This window comes from Thalassophryne amazonica, chromosome 15 (assembly GCF_902500255.1).
Source record: "Thalassophryne amazonica chromosome 15, fThaAma1.1, whole genome shotgun sequence".
In the NCBI taxonomy this organism is placed as follows: Eukaryota; Metazoa; Chordata; class Actinopteri; order Batrachoidiformes; family Batrachoididae; genus Thalassophryne; species Thalassophryne amazonica.
In genome coordinates, this window is record NC_047117.1 from 3,073,462 (window position 1) to 3,096,051 (window position 22,590).

Below are 22,590 nucleotides of genomic sequence, written 5' to 3' on the forward strand. Positions count from 1 at the left end.
TAAATTACATTTTCAGCAGGTGACATCAGCGATATTTGCTTAGGAAAAAAAAATATATATATTTTTTACAAGTTCCACGGAGTGCCTTGACAAAAACGCTTCTAGTCATCAGAAATGGCAACAACTTCCCCACAGACCGCCCCGCCCATTTCTTCCTACGGTTAGCGAAGAGGGGCAAAAAGATTCATAGCTCCCAGCTAACAGCTAAGCATTTAAAACCGTACGTATTATTTTTTTTTCTCATTTGATTAACTTCTGCCTAACAACATAATATAATGTGGTATTTCTGATCAAATGTGTACGTTACTGCACTTACTGACAAATGTTAACCTAACATGTTATTTTTGTAAGTCATTTAGATACTTAAAGAGGAGAAACGACGTTAAATGCATTTTGAGAGTAACGTTAAGATTTTAATTTATTTTTTGACTGTCCAAAGTAAATCAGTGTGAAAGACAAGAAGTGCAACATGCATATCTCCACGTGTCACAGCGCCCTCCACAGGCTGCACGCTCTCAAGCTGCCCCATGTGGATCGCATCCTGTTCCAAAATCCAGCCCGGATTGAGGTCCTGGACTAGACTCCAGCCCGGGCTGAGGTCTGAGATCTGCAGAGGACTATCAGGGTCCAGACCGGGAACCTTGAACGTGTTTGACAGGATGATGAAGAAAAGACAGAAGAACTGGGCGGCATCACTGCCGGACAGTCAGCAATACGACTACCTGAGAGACGAGGTACAACCTACTGGTATGATTTATGGGTATGATGTACAGGTGTGATTTACTGGTATGATCTATGAAATATGATCAATCTATCTTTGTTAGTTGGCTATGTACCACAGGCTTTTAAGGTGGCAGTAATTAAACCATTACTTAAAAAGCCATCACTTGACCCAGCTATCTTAGCTAATTATAGGCCAATCTCCAACCTTCCTTTTCTCTCAAAGATTCTTGAGAGGGTAGTTGTAAAACAGCTAACTGATCATCTGCAGAGGAATGGTCTATTTGAGGAGTTTCAGTCAGGTTTTAGAATTCATCATAGTACAGAAACAGCATTAGTGAAGGTTACAAATGATCTTCTTATGGCCTCGGACAGTGGACTCATCTCTGTGCTTGTTCTGTTGGACCTCAGTGCTGCTTTTGATACTGTTGACCATAAAATTTTATTACAGAGATTAGAGCATGCCATAGGTATTAAAGGCACTGCGCTGCAGTGGTTTGAATCATATTTATCTAATAGATTACAATTTGTTCATGTAAATGGGGAATCTTCTTCACAGACTAAAGTTAATTATGGAGTTCCACAAGGTTCTGTGCTAGGACCAATTTTATTCACTTTATACATGCTTCTCTTAGGCAGTATTATTAGACGGCATTGCTTAAATTTTCATTGTTACGCAGATGATACCCAGCTTTATCTATCCATGAAGCCAGAGGACACACACCAATTAGCTAAACTGCAGGATTGTCTTACAGACATAAAGACATGGATGACCTCTAATTTCCTGCTTTTAAACTCAGATAAAACTGAAGTTATTGTACTTGGCCCCACAAATCTTAGAAACATGGTGTCTAACCAGATCCTTACTCTGGATGGCATTACCCTGATCTCTAGTAATACTGTGAGAAATCTTGGAGTCATTTTTGATCAGGATATGTCATTCAAAGCGCATATTAAACAAATATGTAGGACTGCTTTTTTGCATTTACGCAATATCTCTAAAATCAGAAAGGTCTTGTCTCAGAGTGATGCTGAAAAACTAATTCATGCATTTATTTCCTCTAGGCTGGACTATTGTAATTCATTATTATCAGGTTGTCCTAAAAGTTCCCTAAAAAGCCTTCAGTTAATTCAAAATGCTGCAGCTAGAGTACTGACGGGGACTAGAAGGAGAGAGCATATCTCACCCATATTGGCCTCTCTTCATTGGCTTCCTGTTAATTCTAGAATAGAATTTAAAATTCTTCTTCTTACTTATAAGGTTTTGAATAATCAGGTCCCATCTTATCTTAGGGACCTCGTAGTACCATATCACCCCAATAGAGCGCTTCGCTCTCAGACTGCAGGCTTACTTGTAGTTCCTAGGGTTTGTAAGAGTAGAATGGGAGGCAGAGCCTTCAGCTTTCAGGCTCCTCTCCTGTGGAACCAGCTCCCAATTCAGATCAGGGAGACAGACACCCTCTCTACTTTTAAGATTAGGCTTAAAACTTTCCTTTTTGCTAAAGCTTATAGTTAGGGCTGGATCAGGTGACCCTGAACCATCCCTTAGTTATGCTGCTATAGACGTAGACTGCTGGGGGGTTCCCATGATGCACTGTTTCTTTCTCTTTTTGCTCTGTATGCACCACTCTGCATTTAATCATTAGTGATCGATCTCTGCTCCCCTCCACAGCATGTCTTTTTCGTGGTTCTCTCCCTCAGCCCCAACCAGTCCCAGCAGAAGACTGCCCCTCCCTGAGCCTGGTTCTGCTGGAGGTTTCTTCCTGTTAAAAGGGAGTTTTTCCTTCCCACTGTAGCCAAGTGCTTGGTCACAGGGGGTCGTTTTGACCGTTGGGGTTTTACATAATTATTGTATGGCCTTGCCTTACAATATAAAGCGCCTTGGGGCAACTGTTTGTTGTGATTTGGCGCTATATAAAAAAATTGATTGATTGATTGATTGATCTACAGGTATGATCTACAGGTGTGATCTACAGGTGTGATCTAGTGGTATGATCTGCATGTGTGATCTACTGGTATGATCTATATGTGTGATCTGGTGTGATCTACTGGTATGATTTACAGGTATAATTTACAGGTGTGATCTACTGGTATTATTTATGGATGTGATCTACTGGTATGATGTATGGGTGTGATCTACTTGTATGATTTATGGGTATGACTTACGGGTATGATCTACAGGTGCAATCTACTGGTATGATTTACGGGTATAATTTACAGGTGTGATCTACTGGTATGATTTATGGGTGTGATCTACTGGTATGATTTATGGCTATGACTTATGGGTGTGATCTACTTGTATGATTTATGGGTATGACTTACGGGTATGATCTACAGGTGCAATCTACTGGTATGATTTACGGGTATAATTTACAGGTGTGATCTACTGGTATGATTTATGGGTGTGATCTACTGGTATGATTTATGGGTGTGATCTACTGGTATGATTTACGGGTATGATCTACAGGTGCGATCTACTGGTATGATTTACGGGTATAATTTACAGGTGTGATCTACTGGTATGATTTATGGGTGTGATCTACTGGTATGATTTATGGCTATGACTTATGGGTGTGATCTACTGGTATGATTTATGGGTGTGATCTACTGGTATGATTTACGGGTATGATCTACAGGTGTGATCTACTGGTATGCTTTATGGGTGTGATCTACTGGTATGATTTATGGCTATGACTTATGGGTGTGATCTACTGGTATGATTTATGGGTGTGATCTACTGGTATGATTTATGGCTATGACTTACGGGTATGATCTACAGGTGCGATCTACTGGTATGATTTATGGGTATGATTTACGGGTATGATCTACAGCTGCAATCTACTGGTATGATTTACGGGTATAATTTACAGGTGTGATCTACTGGTATTTATGGATGTGATCTACTGGTATGATTTACTGGTATGATCTACAGGTGCGATCTACTGGTATGATTTATGGGTATGATCTACTGGTATGGTTTATGGGTGTGATCTACCGGTGCGATCTACTGGTATGATTTACGGGTATAATTTACAGGTGTGATCTACTGGTATGATTTATGAGTGTGATCTACAGGTGTAATCTACTGGTATAATTTACATGTGTGATCTACTGGTATGATTTATGGGTATGATCTACAGGTGTGATCTACTGGTATGATTTATGGGTATGATTTACGGGTATGATCTACAGCTGCAATCTACTGGTATGATTTACGGGTATAATTTACAGGTGTGATCTACTGGTATGATTTATGAGTGTGATCTACAGGTGTAATCTACTGGTATAATTTACAGGTGTGATCTACTGGTATGATTTATGAGTGTGATCTACAGGTGTGATTTACTGGTATAATTTACAGGTGTGATCTACTGGTATGATTTATGAGTGTGATATACAGGTGTAATCTACTGGTATAATTTACAGGTGTGATCTACTGGTATGATTTATGAGTGTGATCTACAGGTGCGATCTACTGGTATAATTTACAGGTGTGATCTACTGGTATGATTTATGAGTGTGATCTACAGGTGTGATCTACTGGTATAATTTACAGGTGTGATCTACTGGTATGATTTATGAGTGTGATCTACAGGTGCGATCTACTGGTATGATTTATGGATATAATCTACAGGTGCGATCTATTGGTATGATTTACGGGTATAATCTACAGCTGCAATCTATTGGTATGATTTATGGATATAATCTACAGGTGCGATCTACTGGTATAATCTACAGCTGCAATCTATTGGTATGATTTATGGATATAATCTACAGGTGTGATCTACTGGTATGATTTACAGGTGCGATCGATTGGTATGATTTATGGGTATAATCTACAGGTGTGATCTGCTGGTATAATCTACAGCTGCGATCTATTGGTATGATTTACGCATATAATCTACAGGTGCGATCTACTGGTATAATCTACAGCTGCAATCTATTGGTATGATTTATGGATATAATCTACAGGTGTGATCTACTGGTATGATTTACAGGTGCGATCGATTGGTATGATTTATGGGTATAATCTACAGGTGTGATCTGCTGGTATAATCTACAGCTGCGATCTATTGGTATGATTTATGGATATAATCTACAGGTGCGATCTACTGGTATAATCTACAGCTGCAATCTATTGGTATGATTTATGGATATAATCTACAGGTGTGATCTACTGGTATGATTTACAGGTGCGATCGATTGGTATGATTTATGGGTATAATCTACAGGTGTGATCTGCTGGTATAATCTACAGCTGCGATCTATTGGTATGATTTACGCATATAATCTACAGGTGCGATCTACTGGTATAATCTACAGCTGCAATCTATTGGTATGATTTATGGATATAATCTACAGGTGTGATCTACTGGTATGATTTACAGGTGCGATCGATTGGTATGATTTATGGGTATAATCTACAGGTGTGATCTACTGGTATGATTTACAGGTGCGATCGATTGGTATGATTTATGGGTATAATCTACAGCTGCGATCTATTGGTATGATTAAAGTGTTCATACTGTAAATAAAATCATCCGAGTTTCTGCTGTGAATTGTTTTTTTTGTTTGTTTGGTTTGTTTGTTTGTTTTTTTCCTCTTTTTTTGTTTGCAGGTTGGCAGCAGAGTGGCTGATCGGGTTTATGACGTTGCTCGGTGAGTAAATGGATTGCATTTATATTGCACTTTTCCATCTGCATCAGACGCTCAAAGTGCTTTACAGTAATGCCTCATGTGAATGTGAGGGTGCTGCAATACAAGGTGCTCACTACACACTGGGAGCAACTAGGGGATTAAGGACCTTGCCTAAGGGCCCTTGGTGATTTTCCACTTAGGCTGGGATTTGAACCGAGGATCCTCTGGTTTCAAACTCAGTGCTTAACCACTAGACCATCACCTCCCGTGATGGCGTGAGTCAATGTGGACAGAATGTGTTGACAGTTTTTTGGCTGATCTCTGATAAATTTGATGCGCTGAAGCGTTTCATCCTGAGAGAAGAAGCTGTTAAATGTCGGTGCTGATCCAGATGTGGATTCTGGGCCAGCTTCTCTGAAACAAACCCACTGATCACACAACTGTCAAGAAGAGAACTTTACTGAAGATCCAGAACAGGCTCGAGATCCACTTTCTTCATCAGGTTCAGAACACGTGGTTACTCTGTGTCTTCTTCTTTGGTTTGAAGAATGCAGGAAGCTTCAAGTGTCTCTGATGGTTTTGTTTTTCAGTCAGATCTCAGTTTGTACAAGTCCAAAGTCCAGAGCAGAGAACAACATGCAAATCAGTACACAACTGTCCAAATACTTCTGGTCTCCTAAAATGAAAGTGAGTAAGAAAGATGGGACAGTTTGCAGCCGTGACTGATAAATGAACTAATGAACAAAGGACGGAGGCTGCAGCTGTGAAGGTGCTCAGGTTTTAGTCTTATTTTTCCTGCAATGGAATCTTTGTTGAGTTGCTGTTCTTCATTTTGGAGGCAGCAAGATCCCTGTAGTGGCACCGCTGTGGCGCGAACAGTGGCGCTCTGCAGCAGCTTGTTGAAAGTTGAAAGGCTCGCTGTCAACTAGTTGTGTGCAGCCACGTTCATGTTTTTGTTCCTTTTCTATAATTATTGAAGCAGAGAAATGTTCCATAAGTCGTGCGATGTTTCGGCAGTGACACTCGGGTGTCATTACCTGCTGGTGCCACCAGGAGGATCCTGGCCGTGAGATAATTTACAAATAAATTTATCTCAGCATAAATAATGTCTGTGTTTGCTGCCTTTTATCTTTTAGAATTTAAAGTGAGGTTTTAAAAAAAAATCACATTCAGTCACTGTGGATTTGAGTTGACCTGAAGGTGGCGCTGTTTAAACCTGTACTTCCTCTGTGTGTCTGCTCAGGACGTTCCGTCTGGCTCTGGATGTCGGCAGTGGAAAAAGTCATATTGTGGAATATTTACAGAAGGTCCACTGAACTGAACCGACACTTTATTTCTGAAACACATTTCAGCTTCATTGTCACTGCTGATACTTTGAGGAGTCGAGTGAAAAGTGTGTGTGTGTGTGTGTGTGTTTCAGGATGTTGTGGAGTGTTTGTTCCTCACAGACATCTCAGAGAAATCTCTGGTGAGTGTTGAAATAAATCTCATCTGCTTGGTGTTATCAGACAGTCTGTTGTCATAGCAACACAAATTAGTCACATTCAGAGCGCGGAAAAATGAAAAAATGATTTCAATCTTAAATTTTTACTAGCATGTTGTCTGTGGGGATCCACGGCCTCTAGAGTGGGTCGTGTTTATAAAATAGGTAGCTGACATTTTTCAAAGGTGGTAATAAATTGTGCAAAGCTTCATGAGCTGGAATGACGTGTGAGTGCAGACTGTAATTTATCAACGTCCACTGTTCACTGTTGTTAGCTAATATCTGTAGTTTCTCCAAAAATATTTGTCCTATCAATGTGTTGGCTGCATTCATCCTTGACCCAAAACACATAAACACACCAAACGGCAAATGTCAGCTCTCTACAGTTTATCTGTGATGGACATTAAACACACACACACACACACACACAGAGCTTTTTGTCTTTTCTGCATTTTGTCGGAAGCAGGTGTTTTAATTTTACACACCCACAAACAGAGATGATGGTGGAAGACATCAAATGCACGACACTTCTCACTCATGGTAACGGCAACATGACACTTAACTAAACTGAATAAATCAGTTGAACTACAAAAATAAATCAATAACAGGAACAACACTGTTAAATTAACATGAACCACAATAACATTTAAATCCCCAAACTCCCATGGTGCATTGCAGCACAACGTTAGTTGTTCAGGCAGCTAATATCACTAATTTCTCCAAAAATATTAGTCCTACAAACGTTTTCATTTTGGCGGCATTCATCCTTGACCCAAAACACACACACTCATCTTCAACCGCTTAGGGTCACGGGGGGCTGGAGCCTATCCCAGCAGTCATAGTGCGCAAGGCAGGGTTCACCCAGGACAGGACGCCAGTCTGTCACAGGGTCACATACAGACAAACAAACACATTCACACCTATGGACAATTTAAAGTTTCCGGTCCATCTGACCTGTATGTCTTTGGATGTGGGAGGAAACCGGAGCACCTAGAGAGAACTCACACAAACACGGGAAGAACACGCAAACTCCACACAGGCAGGACACAGACGTGAATTGAACCCATGACCTTGTCGCTGTGAGGCAACAGTGCTAACCATTAATCCATCATGCTGCCCACACAAAAATACCAAATAACAAATGTCAGCTCGCCACAGTTTCTCTGTGATCAAAGCCCCCCCCCCCCCCCCCCCCCCACACACACAGAGGTCACTTGGCCTTTATAATATAGATTTTCTGTAGGTGCCACCAGGTCATCACTGTGGTTACCGTAGAAACCAGCCCAAAAGAACATGAGGCTGAGAACTGATTTATGAAGTTTACTGACTGATTCAGAATATATATATATATATATATATATATATATATATATATATATATATATATATATATAAAATTAAGTAGAAATTCTTCAGTTTTCAACTTAAAACCAATTCTTGATTCCATTCAATTACATGTTTTCTCATTTCAAACATTATTATATAAATAATCATTTAGTTCTTTCTTTACTCCAAACATTTATTTAGATTGTGTAACTTTTTCATCAATTAATTTTTCAGAATTTATTGGGTTTTAGCATTGAATATGAGTGACAGGAGGCGCTGCATTAAGAGTTTAAGAAACAGAAAACATTTATACATTAAGACAACAAAGTCTTAGGATTTTCAGAAATTATTTCAATTAAATGAAAAATAAGGTTTGTAAGTTTGTAAACATAAGCTTTTTATTTATATTCTTTGTATATGAATTTCTGTCCATATTTATTTTTTCTTTTTTATTGAGCACAGAACTCTTCATTATTGAGAATATTAAACATGAGACCGTCGTTGTGTGTTCTGATGTTTTCGGGCTCAGCGGCGGCGACGGCGGCAGCGCGGCGACGTCCCGACTCAGCTCATTCTGGCTGACGAAGAGTTTCTGCCATTCAAAGAAAACACCTTTGACCTGGTGGTGAGCAGCCTGAGGTGAACGAGACACACACACACACACACACACACATGCACACCCTTAAGAATTATAATAGTGATAATAAATCTACGGTCTCTGTGAAATTCAGCAGCTTTGTTTCTTTTAAACTGATTATTGGAAAAGAGTTTTTTGTAATTATTTGACTGACCACAGCTGTTTAGGGTTCAAACCCCCAAAAACAATCCCAACCCCTCAGAGCCCAAACCTGTTTAAAATCAGTTAAAAACAAATGATCTGGAACACACTTAAGTCAGGATTAAAATACTTCTGTGTTGGTTAAAAACAGATTTTCTTTTTTAAACATATTTGAGAACATTTTGTTTTTCTGATCCAGAACAGATTGAAATGAGTTTAACAGAAAAAGTTAACAATTTAATAAAATAGAAGTTAATAAGGAAATAAAATAAGAGTTAAATTAATAAACTAAAAGTTAAGAGTCAATAAGGGAATAAATTTTTTTTTTCTTTCAGCCTGCATTGGATCAACGACCTGCCCGGGACACTCAAACAGGTACAGAAACCAGCTTCGAACCACTTTTTCTTTACAGCGATCGCTCTTATTGATAAGACGTGAGAACACGGGTGGTGTTCACTGTTTATGCTGCCAAAGGTCAAAGGTCACAGTCTGCAGACAGGCAGACTTTGGACTCAGAGTCCTCAGCGATTCTTCTCTGCTCAGATCCATCAGGTGCTGAAGCCCGATGGCGTTTTCATCGGGGCCATGGTGGGCGGGGACACGCTGTACGAGCTGCGCTGCTCGCTGCAGTTGGCGGAGATGGAGCGGGAGGGAGGATTCTCCCCCCACGTCTCCCCCTTCACCGCCGTGACCGACGTGGGGAACCTGCTGGGTCAGGCCAGCTTCAACTTGCTGACTGTGGTGAGGACGGCGACACGCCCACAACACTCAGACACGCCCACCTGAGCAGGGCAGAAATTAAACGTAGATCTGAGGGCACGTCTCTGACGCCGTCTCACGCCGTTTAGTCCCAAGAGACATGACAGCATTATTAACGTGAAAATATTAAATGTCTCTTCAAACACACAAACTGGTATTATTAATAATAATAATAATTAGTTAAGACTTTACAATCTGGTAACATTAACTAACAAGTAAGACTTAACTTTGTTTAATTTATTGATGCTGTTCAGTAACTTTGGAAATTATTAATTCATGTACAAATTATTAGTTAACATGAACACATTAATAAAACACAATTACAAACCACAGCAGTAAGTCTTAATTCACTGTTAATTAACACTTTTTACTGCATTAATTAACGTACCCTTATTGTACAATATGAGCAATAATTTATTAGTCTGTCACTTTAATGAGCTTCATTATTTTGGGTAAAAACCAATATGTAGTTTGAATTCTCTGTCTTCTCAGTTTTCATGTCTGATGTCTCTGTCAGGACGTCGAGGACATTCAGGTTCGTTATCCAGGAATCCTTGAAGTCATGACCGACTTACAGGGTGAGTTACAGAACTCATCAATCATCACAAAGAAGCTTTTATTAAATGGCAAATAAACTGCCTTTACAAAGCGCTTTTCCATCTGAATCAGGAGCTCAAAGAGCTTTACAATGATGCCTCACATGCACCCACTCACACACCAGTGTCAGGGTTCTGCCACACACTGCACTCGCTACACACCGCTACCACCTCAGGGACGAGGGCCCTTAGTGATTGTCTGGTCTAACGGGGGTTTGAACAGAGGATCCTCTGGTCTCAAGCCCACCGATTCACCACTAGACCATCACCTCTCCAATATTATTCCACTGGGTTAAAATATGACCCCAGCGAGCTGCACCACAGAACGCCACAGGAGGTCCTTCCGACCTGTGACAGACTGTGTAACTCCTCCCCCTTCTGCAGGATGAACACATAACGATCAGAGTTATGTGCAATATATCACCAGTTATTTTACATAAATTTGTTGTACTTATTGTAAAAGAAAAAAGATTGATTTCTGTTTAATACTAGCACTTTCTGTAAGTGTGTATTTAACTGACCGAGTGAACACACCAAAATATGTTTAGGGGAAACCGGGGCACAGTGAATCAGTAGCTCTGTCTGCAAACTACATATAGACAGTGGGGCAAAAAAGTATTTATTCAGTCCCTGATTGAGCAAGTTCTCCTACTTAGAAAGATGAGTGAGGTTTGTAATTTTCATCATAGGTACACTTCAACTATAAGACAAAATGAGAAAAAAAAAAAAAATCCAGGGAATCACATTGTAGGATTTTTAAACAATTTATTTGTAAATTATGGCAGAAAATAAGTATTTGGTCAGTAACAAACAAGCAAGATTTCTGGCTCTCACAGACCTGTAATTTCTTCTTTAAGAAGCTCTTCTGTCCTCCACCTGTTACCTGTATTAATGGCACCTGTTGAAACTCATTATCTGTATAAAAGACACCTGTCCACAACCTCAAACAGTCAGACTCCAAACTCAACCATGGCCAAGACCAAAGAGCTGTTGAAGGACACCAGGAGGAAAATTGTAGACTTGCACCAGGCCGGGAAGAGTTAATCTACAATAGTCAAGCAGGTTGGTGTGAATAAATCAACTGTGGGAGCAATTGTAAGAAAATGGGAGACATACAAGACCATTGATAATCTCCCTCGATCTGGGGCTCCACGCAAGAGGTCATCCCGTGGGGTCAAAATGATCATGAGAACGGTTAACAAAAATCCCAGAATTACATGGAGGGACCTGATGAATGACCTACAGAGAGCTGGGACCAAAGTAACAAAGGCTACACACTACGCAGAGAGGGACTCAGATCCTGCAGTACCAGGCATGTCCCCCTGCTTAAGACAGTACATGTCCAGGCCTGTCTGAAGTTTTCCAGAGAGCATATGGATGATCCAGAATCAAATCAAATCAATTTTATTTATATAGCGCCAAATCACAACAAACAGTTGCCCCAAGGCGCTTTATATTGTAAGACAAAAGCCATACAATAATTACAGAAAAACCCCAACAGTCAAAACGACCCCCTATGAGCAAGCACTTGGCGACAGTGGGAAGGAAAAACTCCCTTTTAACAGGAAGAAACCTCCAGCAGAACCAGGCTCACGGAGGGGCAGTCTTCTGCTGGGACTGGTTGGGGCTGAGGGAGAGAACCAGGAAAAAGACATGCTGTGGAGGGGAGCAGAGATCAATCACTAATGATTAAATGCAGAGTGGTGCATACAGAGCAAAAAGAGAAAGAAACACTCAGTGCATCATGGGAACCCCCCAGCAGTCTAAGTCAATAGCAGCATAACTAAGGGATGGTTCAGGGTCACCTGATCCAGCCCTAACTATAAGCTTTAGCAAAAAGGAAAGTTTTAAGCCTAATCTTAAAAGTAGAGAGGGTGTCTGTCTCCCTGATCTGAATTGGGAGCTGGTTCCACAGGAGAGGAGCCTGAAAGCTGAAGGCTCTGCCTCCCATTCTACTCTTACAAACCCTAGGAACTACAAGTAAGCCCGCAGTCTGAGAGCGAAGCGCTCTATTGGGGTGGGGTATCCTCTTCTGGGGTCCAGAAGAGGATTGGGAGAATATCATGTGGTCAGATGAAACCAAAATAGAACATTTTAGTAAAAACTCAACTCGTCGTGTTTGGAGGAAGAAGAATGCTGAGTTGCATTCCAAGAACACCATATCTACTGTGAAGCATGGGGGTGGAAACATCATGCTTTGGAACTGTTTTTCTGCAAAGGGGACAGGATGATTGATCCGTGTTAAGGGAAGAATGAACGGGGCCATGTGTCATAAGATTTTAAGCCAAAACCTCCTTCCATTGAAGCATTGAAGATGCAGTGTGACTGGGTCTTCCAGCATGACCATGATCCTAAACACACCGCTCGTGCAATGAAGGAGTGACTCCGTAAAAAGCAGTTCAAGGTCCTGGAGTGGCCGAGCCAGTCTCCAGACCTCAACCCCATAGACAATTTGTTGAGGGAGTTGAAAGTCCATGTTGCCCAGCAACAGCCCCAAAACATCACTGCTCTAGAGAAGATCTGCATGGAGGAATGGCCCAAAATACCAGCTACAGTGTGTGCAAACCTGGTGAAGACTTCCAGGAAATGTTTGACCTCTGTCACTGCCAACAAAGATTATGTTACAAAGTAGTGAGTTGAACTTGTTATTGACCAAATACTTATTTTCCACCATAATTTACAAATAAATTCTTTAAAAATCCTACAATGTGATTTCCTGGATTTTTTTTTCTCATTTTGTCTCTCATAGTTGAAGTGTACCTATGATGAAAATTACAGACCTCTCTCATCTTTCTAAGTAGGAGAACTTGCACAATCAGGGACTGAATAAATACTTTTTACCCCACTGTATTTGCAGCAGTTGTGCCATATTTTTATGCATAAAGACATCCCCCTTATAAATTGGTGTTTTGTTTTTGGTTACAATAAGGGTAAAACTAAGTGTCAAGTGAAGTCAGTTTTTCCAATCAAAAGTAAATTTTGTGGATGTCAGTGTCTTTGTATTTATTTCTCACAACAGAGGAAAGGTGGCCCCAAAACGTGTTCTTAGTTAGAAGACAACCCCGTCCAACTGATGAGCATGTGTTATGTCTTCTCCAGAGTATCAGCTATTTGATAACATGACTCGTGTGTCACGTGCACCCGTGCCACAGTGAGTCAGTCTAGAAAGTGATTTACTAAGCCCCAGTATCAACTGGATGACAAATATTACTTGTTGAAGCTTATACATTTATTTTTCCATGAATTATTTCTATAATTTGTGTATATAAACAACTGTTTTCACATTTGAACAGAAATGATGACAGTTGTATTTCTAATAGTTTCTAAAGGACTTATATCACTATATAAGACACTCACACGTCACATTGCTGGTTTGATGGATTATAGTTTGTATATGCATCAGAATATATTTAATAATTTTGAAGAAATCTTTATAATCATGTGTTTTTTCATTATATTCTAAGTTGATTCACTGTGCCCCGGACACTGAGTTACGGGGTACAGTAAATCAACATTTTTTAAAATGATTTTAAACACCTGTAAATTACACTTGGGGAGACATAAATAACACAGCCTTATAAACAATAACTTGCCGTATTAAATCCACAATAGAATGACCTAAACCTCTGCATAATGTGTTTATGCTGCCACAAAACAACATTTCTGACCCACTGGGCCCCGCTTCCCCTACTGTTTATTGTTATGTGGCAAAATCATTTCCTTTGGGATAAATAAAGTTCTTTCTTATTCGTCGCTTCACCAGTGTTGCTAGAAATTTGAATGTCTTCCATGTGTGTAATAGGCTTGTTTTTTTTTATGGGAGTGGCTTATCAGCCCCCAGCCCCGCCCCCAACCTGGAGGTCACACTTCCTCTGGCCTCTGCCCTTTGACCTGTTCGACATGGGTGACCCTACCAAGAGTATAAGGGTCCAGGGTTCACTGAGACATACAAATCATCCCACCGCGATGAGGCAGTCAGTCAGCCCCCTGGGATGGAACATGGAAAATACACACACACACACACACACCCTGATAGTAAGAAAGAGTTGAGGTGATTTATTCTGGATAGCAGGATTAAATCATCACTTTTGCAGCCAGTTTTCTTCACAAACCCAATGGTGACTAAACGGTGTTTTATTGGAGGCGCCGCACGGCCTGACAGCCTGACTCGTTTCCATGCTGTGCAGGTATGGGTGAGAGTAACTGCGCGTGGAACAGGAGGGCGCTGTTGCACCGAGACGCCATCTTAGCGGCAGCAGCCATTTATAAAGGTAAGTGCTGGTCATGTTTACCCTGTTGAGGTCATTGGGGGCGGGGCTAAGGATGACCTCAGACATGTCACAGGATGTCAGACTTCTTTTCTTTTTCTGACTCAATCTGCTGCAGCTTTCACACTCACACAGAAATTAAAAAACGATCATGAAACACTTTTATGACATCATAGAGCAGGAGTACTCTGGGCCACTTCCTGCTTATTAACTCAGCCAATCAGGCGTGAGCAGGGTTTAGTTGTTAGAGCATTGATTAGACAATCACCAGAAAGTAAGAAAAAATGTTTTTAAGTCAAATTTAAAAAGTTTTTGGCGCTTCTTGGGGTTGAAGGGTTTTTTTTTTTTTTGGTTTGGTTTTCTAGTTTATTTAAATTTTTGCAAAGTCAACAAAAAAAATATCTTCTGATCAGTTTTAAACAATTCAAACTGGTTTTGAGCAAATTTTATCTTTAAGAAGGAATAATTAAAAGGGAAATTAAGTTTTTATGTCTAAAATGTTGAAATGTGAGAGAAAAAAAATCCAAAGCACAAATTCTGAAAAATTAAGTTAGTTAAATTAGTCCTCTTTAATGCTTTATTGTAAGAAACTTTTTCTTGTGCTTGAGGTTTTTTTATTTTTTATTCAGATGATTCCTCTTAAATCCAGTGTCGCTGACTGAACGGTCCCCCTAAAAATCAGTCCCCGTGATGCTGCGGTTCACTGATTATCACCTCGTTTCTGCTTCAAACTGCCTCCAGTCATCATCTGTCTCAGCCACAGATATCTGAAGCTTTTCTACAACAATCATTTCCACATAAATTCAGCATCATTTCATCATAAAAGACGGAGGAAACGGCTAAATGAGCTGCTAGCTGATTCACTGTGCCTTGGACATTTCAAAACGTCACGGAATTTTGACAAGTTTCTGCTTAAAACTGACTTTAGAATGATTTAAGAGGTTTTACCTTCATCATCTGATGGCTAATAATCACATTAATCCATTTGATTGCTTTGGGTGAAGAGACTCCGTCTCAGATGTGCTGCTGTGGTCCGAAATGACGCATGTGCAGATGTCAAGTAACCCAGCTAATAAAGACCACTGTGACACAGATGCTAAAGACGGACCGATTTTTAGGGGCGGACCATTTGGTCTGTGACACCGGTTCTGGCAGGTTCCCATTCGATTGTTGTCCTGCGCTGTTTGGACATTTTCGCTTCCTGCTGTGGCGACGCTCACAGTCCAGAGTTACAGAAAACTGACCATTTGTCATTCTGACGTTAAGTTGGAATATTTTTAAAAAACAGTGAAGATAGAAGGCGGGGTTAGGGCTGGGTTTGTTTTTTAAAATTTTAAATGTACGATTTTTGATGTGAGAAACCAACAAAAACTGTTTGATTTTTGGGTTTAACTACACAAAGTGTTTGCACGTGTTCCAGAGATGTATGGGAACGAGGATGGATCGTTTCCCGCAACCTTTCAGATCCTTTACATGATTGGCTGGAAGCCTCACGAGTCACAGGTAAAATAAACACTAATAAACCTGATGCTGCGTTCACTGTACCTCCGACATCATTTGTCATGTTTTTTGTTATTGCTTATGTTGTTCTTTTCTGTTGTTTTTAGTTTCTGTTGTGTTTTTTGTCATTGCTTCTTTTCGACCTGTGAACTCAGTTCTGCAGCGTGCAGGAACTCGCTTCACTGTCTGTTTTCTTTTTCATCTGTTTACGTGTTTGAAAAAGTCTCATTTTGTTTTGTCATTTTTATTGTTTTGTTTGTTTTTGTTTGTCATTTTTTTGTTTCTGTTAATCATTTGTTTGTTCTTTATCATTTTTTGTTTCTGGTTTTGTTGTCAGCCGTTTATTTATGTTTATCATTTGTTTTCATTTTGTTTGTTGTCCGTCATTTGTTTGTCATTATTTGTTTTTGTTGTCAGTCATTTGTTTGTTTAACTGTTTTCTTCAGGCCAAACCGGCGCGGCGCGGCTCGGCCACGGTGTCGTTTGGTGATTTGTCGACACTCACTCAGCCACCCGTCTGAACCTCCTCCAATTTATTTAAACCTTTATTTTTGAGTGTTTGTGTGAAATAAATCTGAATAAAATCAGCTTCCTGTTGATTTTTTGTTTTTTTCTTTTAAAAACGATGAAGCTGCTCCCTTTAGGGTTCTTCAGAACAGAGACGCTGATCGACTGGTTCCTGCTGGCCGGGTTCCCTCAGCTGTTACGATAAGAACCACACTGAGAACTCAGGGTCCAAATTTAACCGACCTCACGGTTCTGCACTCCTCCTCGAACCGACGACGCCAACCATTTAAAAAAAAGTTACTCCGTCAACTTCCTGATTTTAATATTTCTGATTTAGACAAGATATTTAAGATTCTACACAAAGAAAATTACTTCACAAAACAGGGAAAAAAAACTGCAGATGTCACCTGCAGGAACTTTTGATCAGGTCCAGACAGTTCTCATGGACACAGGTAGAACTACAGCAGCAGAACCAGCCTGTCCAGAGGGTCCATCACAGATGAACACTCCATCTCTAAGAGAACATAATTAATGGACGCTCACCGATCAATAATCAGAAACGCTCCACTGCCAATAACGCTGATCTGTGACAAGTGATTATATTTGATGGAATAAAAAGGTGACAAAGTGTCAAAAAGATGCTGAATTAACAAGGTGTTTAGAAATAAAAATGTAAAAAATAACATGAAATATTTCATCTGGAGATTGAAATGTGATATTTTTGGTCGTTTGTAATGACGATGATTCAGAAACTGCTGAACCAAGCTTCGTGAAACTTTTTAGAAAAGTCAAACAGCCTGAGATTGAAGATGATAAAATCTGGAGTGTGAATGAATGAATTTGAACATCTGACATTCTAACATCGAGATGAGGGTTTTGTTTTGTCTGATTTTGTTTAAAAATCTTTGTGCATGAATCTGATTCAGAAGGTTCCAGTCTGGAACAAACCCTGAATAATTCCTCTGCTTCACGAAACATTCCAATGATTTACGTCATGATGTGGTTTTAATCCCGCTGGCGTTTGTTTGTCTCTTAGCAGAATAATACAAAAACTAATCAACATGTCTCAGTGAGATTTGGTGAGCGAGTGAATTATGTCAAACAAAAGGGGATTTCATTTTGAGTTTGATCTGGAACAGATTCCAGATATGGAAGCATTTAGGAACATTTAGTTCAGAAGACGTCGGCAACTACATTTTGTATGATAAACTCATCGAGGATCATCGCTTACGATGTCTGTCTGAAGGGCCATAAAGACGCAGCAGCGTGGAGGGCGGGGCTTTATATCGTGATTGTGTCATATCTGAGAGTTTGTTCTCAGAAACTGTTGATCATCTGCAAAGAAAGAAAAAAAAAAAAAAATCTCACAGTCTACATGTAATTTCCCTTTACTGCCACCTGCTGTCAGACATCTGTATTACAGACAAACCACAGATATTTACAATAAATGTACTTCTTCAGGCACCAGTTCTGACCCGTTTCTTCAGTTTTGTGTCAACAGAGTCCAAAGTTCTGCTTGGCACAAACGTCAAAGGTCAGTGGCACACCGCCAGCGACCTCCAGCAGCTTTAACCTGTCCCAAATAAACGTCTTCGGGTCATCTCAGGACGCTCTGCCTGGTGACCCGGTGTGATGGTGTTTGTGGATTTGGCTGCAGTGGGTCAGTGTAGAACATATGAGTTTATTTGATGGCAGGACAGGAAACGAGCTGCCATGTTTGTCTTCTGATGACCTGGAGAGGCGGAGCTCCAGACCTGAGACTCGGAGGAAAAACCCCACCTCCGTGACGCCTCGTCAGCCCGTACCGTGGCTGCTGTAGTCAAAGACGCCCTTCTTGAAGAAAGGCGAGAACTCACAGATGGCGTGTTTGGACAAACGGAACCCAGCATCTTCATTGGCTCTGAGAGGAGATCTGGAAGAGCTCAGCATCACCCGGAACAAGTTCTTCAGATAACACTGCAAAAAACAAAACAAAGCACCGCAGATGCAGGTTTTACTGTGAAACAACCTCAAGTTCACAGTGAGAGAAAAATTAAGTAAAATAAAAATAATAATGCTCAAACATTACAATGCCTTTTAGGAAAAAGCCACTAAAAACATTAAAATGTCTTAAAATGATTAATAAAATAATAATAATAATAAATGAATAAATAAATCAACTACTTTGTCACTTTGGGATTCCTCCTTTAAAAATGCTTAAAAAAAATTAAAAAGCCATTAAAAACATAAAAATGTCTAAACATGATTCCTCTAATAATAACACTCAAAAACAAAATGTCTTCAAAACAATGTCTTTAAAAACAGTTTTAACCAAAAACATTAAAATATCAACATGATTCATAGTTTAATAATAACAGAAACATTAAAATGTCTATAAAACAATGTATTTTAAAAACAGTTTAATGTCTTTAAAATCACAACACTTAAAAACACTGATGTCTTTAAAAACAATGTCTCTAAAAGACAAAATGTGCAAAACATGATTCAAAACAAAACATTTACAATTGTTCTTAAAAAAAAGATCTGCAAAAACATTAGGACGTCTTAAAACATTAAAATGTCTTCATAACATGATTTCTAATGTAATAATCTTTTTTCAGTGGGTCTTACCTCCAAGTGATTGCGCCGTTCACCAACAATCCGCTCGTCCTTGTTTCCAAAAAGCTTCTTAGGAGGAAATTCAAGGGCTGCCATCTGGAACACAGAGACCGAAAACCAAAGGAGGATTAACGTTTTACACTGAAGAACAACGGCAAAAAAAGTGTTCATTTAGAAGCTTCTTTGGAGAGCCAATCAGACGGCCTCACCTCGGGGTATTTCAACTTCAGGTTCTTGTGCATTTCCCGAAAGCGGCTGTAGCGCCTGAACACCGTCCACGTCTCGTCCACCACGGCGATCTGACGACAAACGGCGGGCGAGAAACGTGGTCAGAAAGAAAACTTGGAAAATTGTAATTTCAAATTTCCTATCAATAAAAACAGATTCTGGTTTTAAAAACTGGACAATAAAATAGCTATTCCCCCAAAAATATACAACATTTAAAACACTCAGTTTGACCCTTAAATGCTACAAACTTAATCACTTATGTTTCTTTTTTACTTGCAGAGGCCCTGAAGTTTATGTTGATGCCAAGCAAGACTCAGGAAAATGCCAAGATTAACCAAACTACAGCGAACAAAAATTACTGAGTTTTGGCACCAGACCAAGAGTGTCAAACAGGTGCAGCGACTTTATGCTCGACTGACAAAATGCAGGGCCAATATTGACATTGGTATGAAAAACTTCAACCTTTCAGCTTTCTATCCAGCCATGAATTTATATCCTAGACATATACTTTGACCATTTTCTTTGTTGATAAAATGTTGCATATTTCTTGGGACACCCGATAATTTCTGCAAAATGTACGAAGAAATGCTTCAGACTACGTTACAATTACAACATTTTTTACAGAATCAGAATCTAAATACATTCATGTCTTTATGAGAAAATACAATGCACATTAACAATTTAGTAACATGATACAAACAATGATACTGAAATAATTTTAATGAACTGAAAGACGAGATATTTCAGAACATTCTAATACAGTACATCCAGAAAGTATTCACAGTATTTCATCTTTTCCACATGTTACAGCCTTATTCTGAAATGGAGGAAATTCATTTTTCCCTGAAAATTCTACTCACACTACCCCATAATGACAACATGAGAAAAGTTTTTTTTTAATTTTTGCAAATTCATTAAAAATAAAAATTGAGAAATCACGTATCCATAAGTATTCACAGCCTTTGCTCAATACTTTGTTGATGCACCTTTTGGCAGCAATTCCAGCCTCAAGTCTTCTTGAATATGATGCCACAAGCTTGGTGCATCTATCTTTGGACAGTTTGGTCCATTCCTCTTTGCAGCACCTCTCAAACTCCATCAGGTTGGATGGGGAGCGTCGGTGCACAGACATTTTCAGATCTCTCCAGAGATGTTCAGTCAGATTCAGGTCTGGGCTCTGGCTGGACCACTCAAGGACATTCACAGAGTTGTCCTGAAGCCACTCCTTTGATATCTTCAATCAATCAATCAATTTTTTTATATAGCGCCAAATCACAACAAACAGTTGCCCCAAGGCGCCTTATATTGTAAGGCAAGGCCATACAACAATTATGTAAAACCCCAACGGTCAAAACGACCCCCCTGTGAGCAAGCACTTGGCTACAGTGGGAAGGAAAAACTCCCTTTTAACAGGAAGAAACCTCCAGCAGAACCAGGCTCAGGGAGGGGCAGTCTTCTGCTGGGACTGGTTGGGGCTGAGGGAGAGAACCAAGAAAAAGACATGCTGTGGAGGGGAGCAGAGATCGATCACTAATGATTAAATGCAGAGTGGTGCATACAGAGCAAAAAGAGAAAGAAACAGTGCATCATGGGAACCCCCCAGCAGTCTAAGTCTATAGCAGCATAACTAAGGGATGGTTCAGGGTCACCTGATCCAGCCCTAACTATAAGCTTTAGCAAAAAGGAAAGTTTTAAGCCTAATCTTAAAAGTAGAGAGGGTGTCTGTCTCCCTGATCTGAATTGGGAGCTGGTTCCACAGGAGAGGAGCCTGAAAGCTGAAGGCTCTGCCTCCCATTCTACTCTTACAAACCCTAGGAACTACAAGTAAGCCTGCAGTCTGAGAGCGAAGCGCTCTATTGGGGTGATATGGTACTACGAGGTCCCTAAGATAAGATGGGACCTGATTATTCAAAACCTTATAAGTAAGAAGAAGAATTTTAAATTCTATTCTAGAATTAACAGGAAGCCAATGAAGAGAGGCCAATATGGGTGAGATATGCTCTCTCCTTCTAGTCCCCGTCAGTACTCTAGCTGCAGCATTTTGAATTAACTGAATATCTTGGCTGTGTGCTTAGGGTCATTGTCCTGCTGAAAGATGAACCGTCGCCCCAGTCTGAGGTCAAGAGCGCTCTGGAGCAGGTTTTCATCCAGGATGTCTCTGTACATTGCTGCATTCATCTTTCCCTCAATCCTGACTAGTCTCCCAGTTCCTGCTGCTGAAAAACATCCCCACAGCATGATGCTGCCACCACCATGCTTCACTGTAGGGATGGTGCCTGGTTTCCTCCAAACATTATGCCAAAGAGTTCAATCTTTGTCTCATCAGACCAGAGAATTTTGTTTCTCCTGGTCTGAGAGTCCTTCAGGTGCCTTTTGTCAAACTCCAGGTGGGCTGCCATGTGCCTTTTACTAAGGAGTGGCTTCCGTCTGGACACTCTACCATACAGGCCTGATTGGTGGATTACTGCAGAGATGGTTGTCCTTCTGGAACGTTCTCCTCTCTCCACAGAGGAATGCTGGAGCTCTGACAGAGTGACCATCAGGTTCTTGTTCACCTCCCTGACTAAGGTCCTTTCTACCCTGATCACTCAGTTTAGACAGGTGGCCAGCTCTAGGAAGAGTCCTGGTGGATCTGAACTTCTTCCATTTACAGATGATGGAGGTCACTGTGACCTTCAAAGCAGCAGAAATGTTTCTGTTCCCTTCCCCAGATTTGTGCCTCCAGACAATCCTGTCTCTGAGGTCTACAGACAATTCCTCTGACTTCATGCTTGGTTTGTGCTCTGTCAACTGTGGGACCGTAAGTCCTTTTTCATACTGGTGCAAACGTAGAGTTGTCCATTGTGGCGTATCTACTACACTGTGTTTTTGCTCCCCAACGCAGCAGTATGTGGAGGGGTATGTGAGGCGGATGCAAGAAATTAAGCATGTTTAATTTTTTCTGCGTAGAGCAGTGGACGCAGAAAGCACGCTGTTTTTAAGCAAATCTGCACGTCTGCGCTACGGTATGTAAACTACACATGTACACTGTAGAAACTGAGTTTGTGGCTCCGAATATTGCATGTTAGAAACAGAAGCTGGTTTGTGAGCGCTGCTGTGGAGCGCGTGCATGTGACTGCATGATCCACACAGCAACAGCACCCAATGACGGAACAAACTCGCTCTCAAAGCTGAAACAAGAAACGGGAT

General features: G+C 40.4%; 2 protein-coding genes across 4 annotated transcripts in view; one reads left to right on the plus strand and one right to left on the minus strand.

The window, feature by feature from the left end:
• The first annotated feature begins 481 nt into the window (after positions 1-481).
• ndufaf5 (NADH:ubiquinone oxidoreductase complex assembly factor 5) lies at positions 482-16,657 on the plus strand. Of its 3 annotated transcripts, none has more exons than XM_034189312.1 (11): positions 482-734; positions 5,339-5,379; positions 6,602-6,665; positions 6,779-6,826; positions 8,697-8,806; positions 9,281-9,320; positions 9,489-9,686; positions 10,222-10,282; positions 14,488-14,571; positions 15,989-16,071; positions 16,515-16,657. In XM_034189312.1, exons 1-11 carry the CDS (start codon positions 528-530, stop codon positions 16,587-16,589), a joined length of 1,011 nt encoding a protein of 336 aa, XP_034045203.1. In that variant the 5' UTR covers positions 482-527; the 3' UTR covers positions 16,590-16,657. The 3 variants fall into 3 exon arrangements, with proteins under 3 accessions (XP_034045203.1, XP_034045204.1, XP_034045205.1); XM_034189313.1 differs by having other exon boundaries at positions 8,703-8,806; XM_034189314.1 differs by having other exon boundaries at positions 599-734; positions 8,703-8,792.
• A 1,290-nt stretch (positions 16,658-17,947) lies between these two features.
• Positions 17,948-22,590, minus strand: part of kif16ba (kinesin family member 16Ba) — a 57,614-nt gene continuing 52,971 nt past the window's right edge. Inside the window, 3 exon segments of the mRNA XM_034189311.1 lie at positions 17,948-18,531; positions 19,186-19,269; positions 19,383-19,472. Of these exon segments, the coding sequence (XP_034045202.1) occupies positions 18,370-18,531; positions 19,186-19,269; positions 19,383-19,472 (336 nt within the window). The 3' untranslated portion in view covers positions 17,948-18,369.

Excerpts from the sequence above, each read along its gene's own strand:
- ndufaf5 (XM_034189312.1), top strand. The coding sequence starts at position 528 with ATGTGGATCGCATCCTGTTCCAAAATCCAGCCCGGATTGAGGTCCTGG. Across the intron at positions 5,380-6,601 it reads CGGGTTTATGACGTTGCTCG|GACGTTCCGTCTGGCTCTGG; the intron begins GTGAGTAAATGG and ends GTGTCTGCTCAG. Across the intron at positions 6,827-8,696 it reads ACATCTCAGAGAAATCTCTG|CGGCGGCGACGGCGGCAGCG; the intron begins GTGAGTGTTGAA and ends TTTCGGGCTCAG.